The 16,806-nt window shown below is 41.4% G+C and overlaps 1 protein-coding gene across 1 annotated transcript in view; it reads right to left on the bottom strand.

Annotated features, from left to right (window-relative positions):
• LOC117055078 (contactin-associated protein-like 4) overlaps nucleotides 1-16,806 on the bottom strand; it is a 259,168-nt gene that overhangs the window by 46,085 nt on the left and 196,277 nt on the right. The window contains exons 14-15 of the mRNA XM_033164421.1: nucleotides 10,478-10,634; nucleotides 6,397-6,524 (exon numbers count right to left, since the gene is read on the bottom strand). Of these exons, the coding sequence (XP_033020312.1) occupies nucleotides 6,397-6,524; nucleotides 10,478-10,634 (285 nt within the window). The remainder of the gene's footprint in view (nucleotides 1-6,396; nucleotides 6,525-10,477; nucleotides 10,635-16,806) is intronic.

Genomic DNA, 16,806 nt, shown 5'->3' with positions numbered 1-16,806 from the left:
TGAAGCAGTCCCAGTTTCTCCTTGCTATTTGCCCATCATGTCCACTGAAGGTCACTACTGGGATTGGAGGAGAGACTTCATCAATGTTTTCCTTGCATGGCAGCACATACAGAGGAGAGACCGGGACAGACAGGGAGGTGGTTTTGGCTGTGCCCATGTGGAGAATGGAAGGCGAATCAGGGGGGAAGGGTGAGGAAAAAACCCTGAGCTGTTGTGGGAGGAAGGTATATGCACAAAAACGCTCCCATAAGGGCAAGGGGGAATGGGGCATCCATGAGATGAAAGTGCGGGGAGAGATGTGGTGAGTTGACTGTGGGGTACGGATTGAGAAAGAGAGTTGGAGATGCAGTGGGCTGGCAGAGAGGGAAAGGCTTCTGTGAATTGAGAATGTTGACTTCTGTGAAAGTGTCTTCTTTCAGAACATAAAACCAGGGATTCAAAGGAGTGGGTCTGTCTTTTGTGGCACAGACTCCACCTCTTCCTTGTACTTAGTTCCACTGTGCGATGTCATGCTCAACACTTCCTCAAAATTCCAAAAGGTACCCATGGATCAGCCTCTTGAATTAAAATAAAATCAAAGATGATAAATGGACTTTGAATATCAAAGCTAAAACTGCTCTTTTGAATAATAAAAAGTACAACATAAGCCAGTTTTAGGACACTATAATTTATGGCGCTATTTAGCTTTCCTGTTTTCCTTAAACAGGTCTTTTATTATGTAAGCACACCAGCAGGGTTGGTTATTGTACCCAAGAGATTACAGCAGTTTTCCATTCCAATCCATTTAATGGAGCCTTTGGTATTTGGGTCAGAAATTGAAGTAGACGTTCTTTCACGCTGCCTTCCAAATAGTGTCTAGGTGAACAACTATGAGAATAAGGATTTATGCGTGTTAAAAAGAAGACAGAATGTGTGTCATACGAGGAGATAAACTTTTTAGTGGAGTAATATAATTTGGTTTTTGAGAGTGGTAGCAGCAGACAGAAACAAGGATCTCTGGTGGGCCATCAAACTATGTTCATGGACCCAGCGATATCCAATTTTATTTCTTTCCCCTTTCTTCCCTACTTGCTCTTATTTGAATTCTTCAGCAGCCCTAAAAGGAAGACTAGAAACAAATGTTATGGCATTTCCCATAATCTGCAAGTGCATATTAGAAAACAGCTTATGAATACTCTGAACTTAAAAGAAAACTAAGCTGCATACCAATCCATGTGTTTCATGTTTCTGTAGGGGAATCTAAACCTAAACAAACCTAGACAGCATCTGAAAAAGCAGAGACATCACCTTGCCGACAAAGGTCCATATAGTTAAAGCTATGGTTTTCCCAGTAGTAATGTATGGAAGTGAGAGTTGGACCATAAAGAAGGCTGATCGCCGAAGAATGGATGCTTTTGAATTATTGTGCTGGAGGAGACTCTCGAGAGTCCCATGGACTGCAAAAACATCAAACTTATCCATCCTTAAAGAAATCAGGCCTGAGTGCTCACTGGAAGGACAGATCCTGAAGTTGAGACTCCAGTACTTTGGCCACCTCATGAGAAGAGAAGACTCCCTAGAAAAGACCCTGATGTTGGGGAAGATGGAGGGCACAAGGAGAAGGGGATGACAGAGGATGAGATGGTTGGACAGTGTTCTCGAAGCGACTAGCATGAGTTTGGCCATACTGCGGGAGGCAGTGAAAGATAGGCATGCCTGGCGTGCTCTGGTCCATGGGGTCATGAAGAGTCGGACACGACTGAATGACTGAAGAACAGAAAGGGGAATCTGCTTATTAATTTGTCATTGATCTTATTTTAGGATTTTAAAATGCACTCCATATTTTAACAACATTTGTTTGATGCTGTTCAAATATTATTGAAAACTGTTGCTCCTTCGGGGGTTACTGAAAGAGAGAGGGACAGCTCAAAAAGGAGTGCAGGCTAAGCTTGCAGAGAGCAAGAAAAAGGACTATGCAATCCTAAATTGCATAATAATAATAATAATAATAATAATAATAATAATAATAATAATAATAATAATAGCCACAGACCACTATGGCCCCACCCAGCAAAGGATCTGATTCCAACCATTCCCTACATCCCTTGTGGGTCTCTGACACTTCCACGGAGGGCGGGAATGATCCCCATCCATCAATAAAAACAACTCAGTTGTTTGTATAGTTCAAGCCTACACATGAAAGATGACTGAAAAATAGCTGCAGGAAAGCACAATCTTATGCATACTTACTCTGTAAATACCAAATAATTTTACAGAGCTTATTTCCAATCTGTGCACAACTACAGCTTGAGACTTCCTGCACAAGGGAGACTTGGATAACACAAAACTCAGAGAGATAAAGCAGAGCAGTTATTGCAATAGAGGCGCACGCAGACTTTGGCAAAGAAAAGAAAACAGGGGGCGGCTGCAAAACGGGATTTTACGGATGATAATAAGGGGTGTAAAAAAAAAAGTTAGGTATCTTTGCATGTGTTGTAGTTGAAATGTTACCAGCAGATTCCAGATATAAGGAGGGTGGGTCTATTAGGATTTAAAGTGCTTTGAGCAGAATGTATTAAATGTATTAAAAATGTTGCCCCAAATCCAGAAGGAGTTACAACTAATGAACTAATAAAATGTTTCCCTGCTTTTAATTATTTTGCACCACTTTAGAAACCAATAATCTCAGAGGAAAATCTAAACAAAAATTTGCTGAAAAATGGGATATATATAAGAAATATGCCGAAAAGTATAATAACAACTTTACCTCCATGCCAGCTTTTGAGTGCTAAAGGAAGGGCAAAGAGTTGGGGAAAGACGGATATATAATATGGCGGAATGTACTGGAAAATATCTGAACGAAGTAGAATTGTTTGATCTACATTCAATAATAAGAGAGGTAGACGCATGGGGATTTGACAGGAAGTCTGATTTGTGAAATTAAAGTTTTCTCAAGTTAAGTTGGTATGTATACGTAGGTAAGAGAGTCTAGGCATATATAGGTATGTATAAGTAGGTGGATGTATGGATTATCTAATTATATGCCTGGCTGAATTTTTTTTTCCTTTTCCTATTTTTTTTTTTACCTTTAGTTTTCTCTTAAGATATAGACAATAAGACACAGATACGACTATGTGGGATGTTAAAATTTATTCAGTAATATCATATAATAGCAGTCGTAATACTTTGTTACCTTTTTTTCTCTTTCTTTGTTAAACAAAATGAATTAATAAAAATTAAATTTAAAAAAGAAAGAAAAAGAAAATGGTGCAAAACTGGTTACCAGGGTGACATGTTTGGGAAGTGGGGGATGGGGAGAGAAGCGGGGAATACTGAGGCAGGTTGGCCTACATTTCTTTTGCCTGATCAGTTTCATGTAGTTCATTAACTAGGGCATAATAGGAGTTGAGATGCACATTCAATAACCAGCCTTTCACAGAAGGTAATGTGGAGAGCTAGCCCTTGCTTTTAGAAGGGTGGCTGGATGAACATCTAAACTGCAAATATTGTCCACTCGTACACTTAGATGCTTAGCTAAATAACCCCCTGTGCATCTTAGCAGTGAGTGGTCTCACATGACTGCGCAGAGCTAGAGCTGGATCGGAGCAAATGCCTTGCGCTGAAATTCTGGAGGGCAACGAAACTGCCAGAACAGCAGGTATGGACGAGCAATTAAAATGAATGACAACCGGAAGGCAGAGCTCTTTTCAGAAATGATTTCTGAAAGTTTGACACTAGACCGAGACAAGGCCAGGCTGCACCAAAACGGCGATTCCACCAAAATAAATAAATCATGAATTTGATGCAGGACTTTGAGGAGAGAAGTTTTCATGAAATCGATCCCCCCCCTTTCCTTTGTTTCACTGATTCATTTTGAGTGACTCCCCTTTCTTAGACTTTTGGTACCTGTAAGCAACAATTCAAAAAGCTGGCGGCCTCTGGTTGCCTATCTACAACACAGGAAGAGCTGTGTGAGAGTTCTTTCAGGAGGAGAGCGAATTGCAAATCTTCTGTTACCATAACATATAGTAAGTAGCAGTCAGTTTGCTCCTTCCATCATCTCATTTGGTTGAGAGTAAACATTTTTACGAGCACCTTAGATGCTCCCATGCCTTCCGTTTATAGAGACAGAGATACATTACATAGAAAGATTGCTAGAAAGCTAGTATTTTTAAAAAGAAAAGAAAATGGTGGTGAATGATTCAACAGCAAGCTTTTATTGGGTAGGCGTGACTGACATTTACTGTGCACTAGTACTCTGTGTGTGGAGGAATGTTGCAAAATTTAGTCTGGGAAAGGCAATATGCTTTTCTCAAAATCATCTGAAAGGCTTTGAACTTAGAATTCCCTGCTAGATTTGCTCCTCCAGTGCAGAATCTCCAATGCCTCCTAGAGTCCTCACCAGTGCCAGATTTACATATAAGCTAAACAAGCTATAGCTTAGGGCCCCACTCTCTTGGGGGCCCCAAAAAATTTTAAAGGAAAAAGAAAACTTTTATCAAATACATATTGTGTTATGTGCAAATGGCTTTAGATACCTATTAGGTCCATGAATTACCATATAGCATATATTCAACACACAAAAAAACCAGTGACAAATTGTTGTTGACAAAGGACAACTGGACATATAAAGGGCCCCAATACCTTCAGTAGATTAGGGCCTCATCAAACCTAAATCTGGCCCTGGTCCTCGCCCAGTGCCATTCATGCAGAGAACCCCCAGGCTGCAACCATCTTCTGCATGAGGGCATTTTCTCCTCTCATCCTAAACTATCCCTTTGTTTCCACATATCTGTAATTTACAGATGTACTGCTATTGAGCACAGTGATTCCATTTAGCTGGCATGCAGGCTGAGGCAGGCTATGGGAGAGACAGAGCATTGATTTCAGCTCCAGTCATAATTAAGTTATATATTTAAGAAGAAGAACATCTGCTTGAATAGGCATATGCTTTTTTTCAACTTTCTGGATGTGTCATTGATGGTTTTTGTGCCTGTTTTGAAGAAGTTCTGTTCAGTAAAGCTTTGAATAATCATTATGGGTCTGGACAATTTTTATTCCAAAAGGAGTGTGTGTGTGTGTGTGTGTCCCCAGTAGCACCTTAGAGACCAACTAATTTTGTTCTGGGTATAAGCTTTTGTGTGCATGCACACTTCTTTTATTCCAAAAGGAGTCAGTTTTTATGCATTCAATTGCTTCATGCTGCACAAAATTAATAACCGCAATAGGTGCTCTCATAACCATTGATAGACCTTTCTTGCATGAATTGCTTATTTAATCTTTCTGGAGAAATACTGTATCAGTGCCACCTAGCTATGCTTGTTATATTATTAGGAGTAATAGGTAGACCTCCCTTGCTTGTGGTCCCTCCCCATTTCCCTTATCAAGTTCTTGCCCTTGAGGGTAATTGCCATTGAAGGGTCATTTACATTTTATCCTCAAAGCTTGAGTGCATGCACTGGGCTGGGAGAGATATTTTTTGCCAGCCACTCTCTCAGACAGAGACGACAACAACTTGGCTCACAGTTCAGAAGGTGTAGCTGATGCTTCTTTTCTTTCTTTCTTTCTTTTTAAAGAATTTATTAGGTTTTACAAAATAACACAAAAAGAAAAAATGACATAAAAACAATACAAACAAATACAGAATAAAAGAAAAAAGAAACATAAAAAGCATAAAAACACAACAATCAACAATTATCTAGTACCTTAATCTTATTCTATATCTTCTTTAAAGGGGACCTCCCCGCCCTCTCTTCAGCGTTCAGTTCTAATTTACTTTAGTAACTTTGTAGCTATTTATTAATCATTCACCTTAACTCTTCAAATTCAATATATCATCTTATCTCATCTCAATGAACATCATTATATATTCAGAATATTAATAACATTAGTTGCAAACAACTATCTTACTTTCTTATTTACTATTCTACTTTAACATTGACTAGCTATCACCTATTATATTTCTCTGATTTCACTTCAGGTGTAGCTGATGTTTCAACCATTGGAACTATAGGTGGTGAAACTATCTTTGCATTTAAATGCCACTTTAATTCTCTCCACCCCACTCACAAAAAGTATTTTGCTTCACCCCACTCCCCAATGCATAGCTGAAACAAAACACCATTTTAAGGTGGGTAAAATAGCTGGGAAATGCTCCTTGTCATTTCAGTCCAGCTCTATTTAAAACATCGAATTTTGTAGCAAAATGTATGTTTGGCCAATGCAGGTAGGTCATTACATTCAGATTGCTGACACGGGAAATGCAAAAAGTAAATTTAGTGTAAAAAAATGAAAGGAAAATAATGGTTAAATGTCAAGGCCTAAGAAACCGCAGCTCAAATTAAGTCCCATACGAAGTGTACGATTGCAGGTAGCAGATGTTGGTTGACATAAGTTCAAAAAAACAGAATTACTTACTATCACCCTGGCAAAGCAAAGGCCCCAGTTTGTAAGCTGCTTCAGAATTTGGCCGGTTTGTATCTGTGATGAAAAGCTCTGTTACTGGTAGGTGGTCTTTATAGGATAGGAGCCCAGTGTCATTCGTCCTAGAACATGTAAACAAACAAACTTTCAGATAATGCGTTAAGCAGTTATGTGAATGGATGTCATTGCCTTTGTGTTAGTTGTGTCTAGCAAATGGCTGCGTTTTTAGCAAATGTACAGTGAAAGCATAGAAATGTTTACCAAAATGGCAACGGGGGGGGAGGGAGTTAGAACTACATGCAGTTTTACATAAAGATGACATTTCTAAAGTCCAGTTTTGGCCAATAGCCTTGTCAAAGGAAATCTACATATATTGCCCCCCAGATTTATGGAGAGTTTGATGAAAGCAATGAGAACTCAGATCTCTTTCATCATGGGCAATGAAACATAACTGAAAAGCTGTGCCTGTGCTCCGACCTGTGTGTGTATTCCTTGCAAGGAAGATGTCCTTCGGAGATGAACGCATAACTCAGCTCTGATGTGAAACTGACGTGCATTGAGTCAGATCATTCACCTATCTAGCTTAGTATTGTCAACACTGACTGGCAACAGCTCTCCAGAGTTTCCGAAAGGACCCTTTCCTGGCCCTACCTGGAGATAGCAAGGACTGACCTTTTAGTATGGAAACAATCAGTGTCTGGAACAAATAACGAAAATAACAAAAAAAGGCCGTAATCATTATTGATATCTGAATGCCACAAGCTATTCTTTCCCCATCTTTTCCAATTGAGAATATATAGTGTTTATGTTTATTTCAGTTTCTATAAGGGTAGGAGACTCTTACCTTTGTCAAGTGTTCAAATTGTTACAACAGGCAAATGTGTGTGTGTGTGTGTGTGTGTGATATATGATTGAAGAAAAACTGAGAAACTTGCAAGAAAAGGCTTACATTTTCTACTTGCTTTGCTATCCATTTTTTATGCTTGCCATTTCAGCATTTCCTTCGAGCCTCGGCATTTCCAATCCCTCTTATCTATAAGTTTTTCATTAGCAGGAGAGGATCAGTCCCCCACAATCCATTGAGTCCTTTGTGCTTGACACAGGGCAGGATGCGGGCGACCAGTTTAAATGTTGAGTGTTGTGTGGCTGATGGCCATTTGACTTAGGTTCTAAGCTAGCTCTACCCTCTAGCCAATGACCTCCAAGCTACTGGACACTGATGCCTGGCAGACAAAGACCCAGTGTTCATTTTGCCCTTTAGGAACATTAGACCCCTAAAGACCCCAGAATGGAAAATGGGGAAAACATTTGAAGTGGCAGCAGGAACAGGAACTGCAAGACCTCAGAAGCAGTGGCACAAAGGGGGAAGGGACAGCTTTTCCTTGCATAAAATATTTTGGGATTATTTTTTTTGAGAAGGTTAGCTCACAACTGTGGTCCTGTCAAGGATTGTACCAAAGAGCTCCATGCCTGCGGAGCCAGGGATCTCATAGTTTCATTGACAGTATGTAGCTGGTCCCATGGTCCCCAGACAAAATGACTAGGCTGAACTCCATGCTTTCCCATCCACATGAGATGTTCAAATCAGAAGTGAATCTCAGAGAGTTGTTTCACACTCCAGTTACTGTGGCCCATTGATGTGACCTTACTGTCTGAAAATAGTAATTCCTTTAAGAGAGCTATTACTTGTTGTTGTTCTTCAGTCGTTCAGTCATGTCCGACTCTTTGTGACCCCATGGACCAGAGCACGCCAGGCACTCCTGTCTTCCACTGCCTCCCGCAGTTTGGTCAGACTCATGTTGGTAGCTTCGAGAACACTGTCCAACCATCTCGTCCTCTGTCATCCCCTTCTCCTTGTGCCCTCAATCTTTCCCAACATCAGAGTCTTTTCTAGGGAGTCTTCTCTTCTCATAAGGTCACCAATGTACTGTAGCCTCAGCTTCAGGATCTGTCCTTCCAGTGAGCACTCAGGGCTTATTTCTTTAAGGATGGATAAGTTTGATCTTTTTGCAGTCCATGGGACTTTCAAGAGTCTCCTCCAGCACCATAATTCAAAAGCATCAATTCTTCGGCGATCAGCCTTCTTTATGGTCCAGCTCTCACTTCCATACATCACTACTGGGAAAACCATAGCTTTAATTATACAGACCTTTGTCGGCAAGGTGATGTCTCTGCTTTTTAAGATGCTGTCTAGGTTTGTCATTGCTTTCCTCCCAAGAAGCAGGCGTCTTTTAATTTCGTGACTGCTGTCACCATCTGCAGTGATCATGGAGCCCAAGAAAGTAAAATCTCTCACTGCCTCCATTTCTTCCCCTTCTATTTGCCAGGAGCTGATGGGACCAGTGGCCATGATCTTATTTTTTTTTTTATTTTTTTTGATGTTGAGCTTCAGACTATATTACTATGCGAGACTATTATAGTTCCCAAGTTTATGCATGTGCCTAACTAAACCTTTTCTCATATATATATAACTGTCCGAGATTTCTCCTTGTCATAGGGAACACTTTGGGGTGAAATTAAGGCACAACAACAAAAAATGACCTTTAACAAAAAGATAAAAATCTAGGACACATTTTCAAGCTGTGTGTTCAGAAGTTGGGCTTCTGAGTTCATGCAAGGAAGAAAGAATTGCTCTAATAGCAGGTGAACTTTTGATACTTTAAAAATAGCTGTTTCCATCTAAGTAAGGATTTAGGAACCTAATTTTTAAGACGTTGCTGCGAAAATTCTACCCTATGATTCTGAAGGCACCTCAAAACGGCATGAAAAATGAAATTTATATCATCCCTGAGTAGACACCAGCAGCTATCACAATGCCATTTCTCACTGATAGGAAGGGGAAGGAGTTGCCAGGAATGTGGTCATGTGTTTGTAGGGAGCACAGCAGGATTCCAACGCTTGGAGGACTTCTGGTCAATCAGGTTGGCATAAACCAGGCACGTCCAACAGGTAGATTGTGATCTACCGGTAGATCACTGGACGTCTATGGTAGATCACTGGTAGACCCCCAAAGAAGCTTAACAACTTTCTCCCCTAAAAAAAGCTCATTTTTTTGCCCTGCAAACCCCCCATGGGGCTTTCCTTCTCCCTAAAAAAAGCTCAACAACAACTTTGACCTGAACCCCCCAAAAGGGAGTAGATCACTGCCAGTTTTTAACTCTGTAAGTAGATCGCAGTCTCTTGGGAGTTGGCCACCCCTGGCATAGACCTTTATAGAATGGCACCACCCCCTTCTCTTTCTGCCCATCAACAAGCCTATGCAACATTGTAGGATTGGCCATTGCTCCCTACTCATATGTTAAAGTGCATGGTGATGTATCTGATTTGCTTAATTGGTTGCCTGTTCTTCAATAGCCAGGAAATGTGGGCAGGAAGAGAAGTAAGTTTGGATACCTTGGTAAACAACCTTACCTAATACACTTGGAGGGTGAAAGGATTGTTATTCCACCTACTTACTATTGTCAGCTAGCAAAGGCCTTTGAATCCTGGGAACTTTAGCCTATCAACTGCTGCCCAGAATGGTTTGTGTGTGTGCGTGTTTGTGTAGCAGCCAGCTGCCTCCTCAGCTTGTCCTTTGGATGAGGAAGGCAAAGAGCAACATCTGATTGATCCACTGTATTTAGCCAGGCTGGCAATGCCCAGCAGGATAAGAGGGAAGCCTTGTACCCAACTGTCTCCTCTGTACTTTGGTTGTGTTGTTATTTGATGCTTGTTGCAGAATGAGCATTCCCCCACATCAAACGGGGTGCGCATGTTGCGAGGTTGCGAGGAGGCCCCTTTGAATCACGGTGGCAGCTCCTGGCAGTTGGTCTGGCTTCACCTTCCCAGGTTGGGATACCTGTGGACTCCACCTACACTAGCAGCCGCCCAATCCTGGCTGGGGAGGTGTTGCCAGGGGGATTGGCCAGGTAGAGGGAGGGATTAGGCAGTACACACAATAGAACTCGAGTCGTACCCGGGAAGCGGCCGTTGATGTCTCACGAATTAAATCTGGTAGGACGAGTGGGTGCCACATATTTTGACAATCAGCATTTTAACTTGTTGCGAACAAAACAAAGAAGGGAAACAAAATCACCATTCATTTCTGTCAGCATCGCAGTTGCATTCATGATGCGAATCGATGCAGCTTCCTTGTATTCCACAAGCACATTTCTGAACATCTGGCCTGGAGCCTCCCCAGTAAGTCTGTGTCTCATTGATTTTTCCAACCCACCAGCTGAATGGAATTCCATCTAAAAGACAAGTTAGAGAAATTTGCATTTTACTGTTCCACCTGTTTTCTTTCAACTCTAAAGGGAAAAGACACCTAAATGAAAAGTTGCAAAATGTGACTTTAAAAATAAAATACAATTGGCCATACTTCTTTAAAATGCTAGCATTTTTTTTCATTTTAATGTTTCATTATCATGAACTAAATTACTTTCAAAACTTTCTGCTTATATTACTGGAAAAAGAGAACTGGTAGTCCCTAAATCAGTCAGGCATGATATTAGAACCATTTATCTTAAGGAGGACACTTACACAATTTGCTTTATGACAGCATATGAAGAAGGAAATGCCCTCATCCCCCCAAAAGCTAGGTAATTTATTATGTGATGTAAAAAAATCAATAGAAGATCAAGAGTCTACTAGTGAGGAAACTGCAAGTGTCTTGTCTCATAAAGGTCTCATTTTGATAATAAAAGATTAGTAAGCATATACTAATATACTAATTGAGCATATGCTCAACAGAGTTGTGGACAGTGGTACCTCGGTTTAAGAACAGCCCTGTTTATGAACTACAGTATTTGGTTTATGAGCTCCGCAAAACCGGAAGTAGTGTCCTGGTTTGCAAACTTTACCTCTGTCTAAGAACGGAATCTGAACGATGGAAGGGCACCGACGACGGGAGGCCTCATTAGGGAAAGCGTGCCTCGGTTTAAGAACGGTTTTGGTTTAAGAACAAACTGCCAGAACAGATTAAGTTCATAAACCAAGGTACCACTCTATAGTCATACCTCGGTTGTTGAACACAAGACCGTTCGACTTCCGAAATGTTCAACAACTGAGGCACGGCTTCCGATTGGTTGCAAGAGCTCCTTGCACCCAAGCGGAAGCTGCGTTGGACATTTGGGTTCCAAAAAACATTCGGAAACCAGAGCATTTACTTCCAGGTTTTCGGCATTCGGGAGCTGAAACATTAAAAAAAAGGAGCTGTTCGAGAACTGAGGTTTGACTGTACTTACTGGGAGAACTGCAAATGTCAAGAGTAAGATCGTGTAGCTGTTTTGTTTTTGTTTTTTTGGCTCTCAATGAACTATAAGAGGAATCTGCTGGATCAGGCTCATTTAGTGAAGCATCCTGCTCTCACAGTGGTCTGTAGGAAACCAGCAAGCTGGACTGACGCACAAGAACACCCTCTCCTCCTGTGGTTTCAAGAAACTGGTTTTCAGAAGCGCTGCTTCCTCCAATTGTGACAGTAGCCAATGATCTGGTCTAATCTTCTTTTAAACCCATCCAAGTTGATGGCCATTCCCTGCCTCCTGTGGGAGTCAGCTTCAGCTACGAAGGTGTGTCATGTTAATCATTGTCGCTTTAATAACTTGCCTGGTGGCAAAAAGCGACACCGCAGAACCAACTCTGTCCGCAGCACTGGTTACAGTAAAAATGAGGGAGCCTTAATTCAACACTACTGTACATTGAGACGAGAGATGCTGCCAGCTAAACAGAGCGATAAATGCACAAAAATATACAGAAAAAGGGTAATTACTAGAGGATATGAAGCATGAAGATAATCAATCTTAAAAGGAGAAGGTAGGAAGGTGAACTTTGCAATGAATGCAGGAGTCGAGGCACACAGGGAGAATAATGCCCTATTAAATTGTACGGTAACACTTTGGTGAGTTCTGCTTTTGTTTGCGAGAAGCATTCAAGCTCTCAAAAACAACCCCCCACCAAGAATCTGGGACGTATGCCTCCCTTTGCCTTCCTAACAACTGTCAGTACATATTGCAGCTCACTGTTAGACAACTCCTCTGCTACCCTGGCAGTCTCTCTGCTTGCAACATATCGACTCGCTCACATACTATTCAACCTGCCAGCCCAGCAGGTCTTCAAAAAAACAGAACCAGAAAATGAATAATGGCAAGAATGCTCTCCCAGATATTGTTTGTGTGTGTGTTTGTGTGTGTGTGTGTGTGTGTGTGTTTAGCTTTATCCTGAGTGGGATGGTGGTGGAGGAATAGGAGATCCAGATAAAAGGTCTACATAATTTACGAACCATCTCATTTTTTAAACCCTGCATTCATACCCGTATAAAAATGCCACAATTCAATGGTTCTGGAGTGCATCTGTTATCTATGTCCTCTGCCTTTTGTCTTCTGACTTGGGAGAAAACTGTAAAGAGTTAGGGAATATTTAAACATCTAAAAAAAAAAAATAGATATCATACTATGACATTGGATCTTCTTTGAAATCAAGAGTATGCTATGGTTCGTCGCTACCTATTAGACATGCAAATAGGTGAATGGGATGCTGAATATTTAGCAGGTATCAGGAAACATTCCCCCTTCCTTTCACATGGCCTCAGATGACGAAGTGTGCAAGTAATAGTCCCTTTTCAGTTTATTAGGAGCAAACGAAGCTACCTCACATGGAGTCAGACCATTTATCATCTTGCTCAGTACTGGTAAGACTGACTGGCAATGACTCTCCAGGGTTTCAGCGGGGGACATTTGCACTCCTGTCTGCAGATGTCAGGGCGTGAACAGGAGGCCTTCTGCGTACAATGCAATCACTGAACTATGGCACTATCTAAACACAGCAGCAGAAAGGTGTGCTAGGTGTGCACATGGAAATCACTTCGAAGCATGCACCCATACGATCGAAGCATGCACCAGTGGAGTTTCCAGGGATTGAATGTGGGAACTTTCGTATGCAAGGCACTCAGCTATGGCCTTTCTGTCAGGTGGACAACCGAGATCAAGGGATTTAAGTATTATATGATGCCAGGGTCTTGGGAGCAATGACTACATTCCTTTCTGGGCAAATTTCCAAGGTTCATATGCTAGCCAGGGCGTGGGGGGTGGGGTGCACAGCCAAAGGAAAAGTGGATGGACTAAAAATGTAAATTTCCCCTTTGTACAGTAGGCTAGTTTCTACACATGCGCTCACATCCCTCTCTTTCCCCCTTCCAGACAAACAAGAGGAATTATCAGAGTTCATGTGCAAATCATGAGGCAAAAATATTTGGTGTGAACAGCAGGGTGAGTGAGGGGCATGATCCAGGGAAAGCAAGGCCTGGAGGGTCAGATTTATATAATGTTTATTGGATGGATTTCCCCCAAATTGAATTTTTGAACTTTGAACTTTATGCTTTTATACTGTATTTATGCTGCTTTTATGTTGTATTACATTTAAGTGTTTTAAATTTGTTGTTAGCCACCCTGAGCCCGGGTTTCTGAACCGGGAAGGGTGGGGTATAAATAAAATTATTATTATTATTATTATTATTATTATTATTATTATTATTATTAGTCTCTAGGGTCTGAGAATCTCTAATGCCGTTTTCCTGAACATTTCGACAAAAAAGTAAATTAGCGCTTTGAACAGGTTTGCTTGAACAAACCATTGGCAAAGGAGGTGGACTGGAATTTGCTTTGGATGTTGGGGCGAATATGTTCTGGCTAACAGTGCGTGCATTTCTGAGTTCTGCATTCTCAGATTACTGTGGAGTTTTCGCACAAACAAAAGGATCCCGGAGGAAAGATAAGCCAAGTCTCCAGAATGTAATCCAATTTGCATGTTCATAGACCAGAGCTGTAAACTGTCCTCCTGAGGGGAAAAGGCAAGCCAACGTAAGTTATCTATCTGAAAACCTGAGCTAGCTCTGCTTTGTGACACTACAGAACTGCTATGAAATTCTAACAAGCTGTACTACGTTAATTTCAATGTCAAGCCAGTCTAAAGCCATGTACCAATTTGGCAAAAACCAATGTAACATTTCTTCTGCTCTTCCCTATCACAAATAGCATAATAAACTTCTTCTTACCCTTCTGGTGAAAATTGATTGTTTAACCTTGCAGATTTACTACCCAAAATAATGTCACTTCTCATTGCCAGCAATCTGAATACATTACCACCACTACTCTGAATTTGTGTTTAAATGAACCATCTGATAATAACACCTGGAATACATGTCACTATGACTCATGCCCAAAGAGTATACTACTATTATTATAGCCGCCTGCGCAACTGCTTCCTCTGTTTTACACTGTAGGCTGCAGCCCTCCACCAACCTGCTCTGGAAAATTCTTAAGATTTAGTGTCAGGAGTATAACGTATTCCTGGACACCGCAGAGTTAGACGCAGACTTTTCTGGAAGCTTCTGGCTGTTGTGTAATTGACTGGACAGCACAACGCAGCAACTCAGCAACTCACTGGATAACTATATACAGTATTTATTGATTGAAGCAACTAGCATCCATAAGTTACTATTTACAGACTTTACAAAATAAAAAGAAACAAAACATAAAATCTTTTCCTCTCTGTCTCTCTCTCTCTACACTGACCACGTTCTCTACACCAACACCTGACCACACACTAACCACTCTAACCACACAGCTCTCACAGAGAGCTGAGTCTTTAGGAACTCACTGACCAATCACAGGTCGTTGCTAAGGGTCTGAGAGAGAGCAGATCTGGGCTTTCTGCCAACTAGTTAATTGCTTGATTGCTTGGAGATAGACAGCTGCATTTATGCACGTAGGCAACTCTGAAATCTCTAACAAAAATTGGATACCATTGTGAAGCAGATGTGGACCAAAGGGGAGGAGAAAAAGAAAAAGAAAAAGGAGAAGTTTTGTTGCATCACTGGCTTTCATCCCATATTTCCCCTGCTTCAAGAACTTGATAGGGCGTGGAACCTGAATTCTTCCACAGCAGTTGTGCATCAAGGCTCCAGCTTTGTGTTGTTTTTTAGTTGAAATCCACTGAGTTATCTGGAAAAGCAAACCTGAAGCCTGTGCATAACGTGAGATGGGTAAGGCTATTAAAGGGATTATAACAAAGCAATGATTAGTCAGGCTTCTGCCTTGGTTGTGAATGTTAATAATCAGATGAAAGGAAAACGGTGGATTTGATGCAGCTAGTGAAAAAAAGTAAACAGAGTATATAGAAATATTAGCATGTGACATCTTCTGAAGGTTCATTTGCATGCTTCTACAGGAACTGAAAGCAAATGAGGGCTTGTCCGCATTTCCTCTCGTCCCACTGCATTCCCCCAAGGGAAAACCACTCTTTAGCATTCAATTGGAGCAAGCAGCAATTGGGTTCTCAGTGGATTGCTGTTTGTTCCAATTCAAAGATAAAGAGGGGGTTTTCCCTGGGAAAGGAGCAAGGCAACGGGGAAAATCTCTTGGGCCCATACTATGTTTTCTAGGCATGGGGAAAGTGGAAGTGTGGATGAGCCCTGAGTCGTTGCTTCTATCCAAGTTAAAAAATAATGGTTTGTGCTATATCTTCCTTCCTTCTCTCCTTCCTTCTCTCCTTCCTTCCTTCCTTCCTTCCTTCCTTCCTTCCTTCCTTCCTTCCATTATTACTCATTGCCATACTCAACTCCTGTATTTGTCAGATGCACTCAATACAAATTATACAATCCTAGGGGCAAAGGGGGTAAAATTATGCAAGGGAAATTTAATGTAGTTTCATACTCTCCTTTTACTCAAGTGCTGGGAAGGGCAGGTCTGCTGAGTGAATTTCCATTAGAAGGCTGCTCCCCTTCCCAGGGGGATGGGGTTGCAGGCAGGCCACGTGCACTCCCCATGTACATGGGGCATGGCCACGTCACGCCCCACGGCCGACCAATCCAGTTGACCGGGGAGCATGGCTTACCCTATTTAAACCACCACACAGCCGGGGGCTCCTTCTCCTTACCTCCTCTTCATCCCACCCCATCCCACCCCACTCCTCACTCCCCACTCCCCCCCCTTTATTTTTCTCCCCCCCTTCTTCTTCATATTTGTTTAAACCAATTCATAAAACAAGAACTTATACATTGGCCACTAATAATGAAACATATGTTCAGGGAAGCTTTCAATGTTTAATATATGATTGCATTTAATATTCTGTTGGAAGCCGCCCAGATTGGCTGGGGAAACCCAGCCAGATGGGCGGGGTATAAATAATAAATTATTATTATCATCATCATCATTATCATTATCATTATTATTATTATTTCCACCTTTATTATGTTATTTTTGTGATATACAAATGACCTGAGGAAACCTCAGGCGAGGCCTCTTTCCCCCTGCCTTGCCCCACCCTCCAGTCTCTGCTTCTCATTCTGTATTGTATTATGTTGTGTGCTCTGTGGTTCGCTGTGTTTTATTGGTTGGAGTTTAGAAATTACTTATTGTAGCTGTTAAG

This window comes from Lacerta agilis, chromosome 11, assembly GCF_009819535.1.
Source record: "Lacerta agilis isolate rLacAgi1 chromosome 11, rLacAgi1.pri, whole genome shotgun sequence".
In the NCBI taxonomy this organism is placed as follows: Eukaryota; Metazoa; Chordata; class Lepidosauria; order Squamata; family Lacertidae; genus Lacerta; species Lacerta agilis.
Note: the sequence above shows the minus strand (reverse complement) of the source record. Positions and strands in the feature narration are given on the sequence as shown.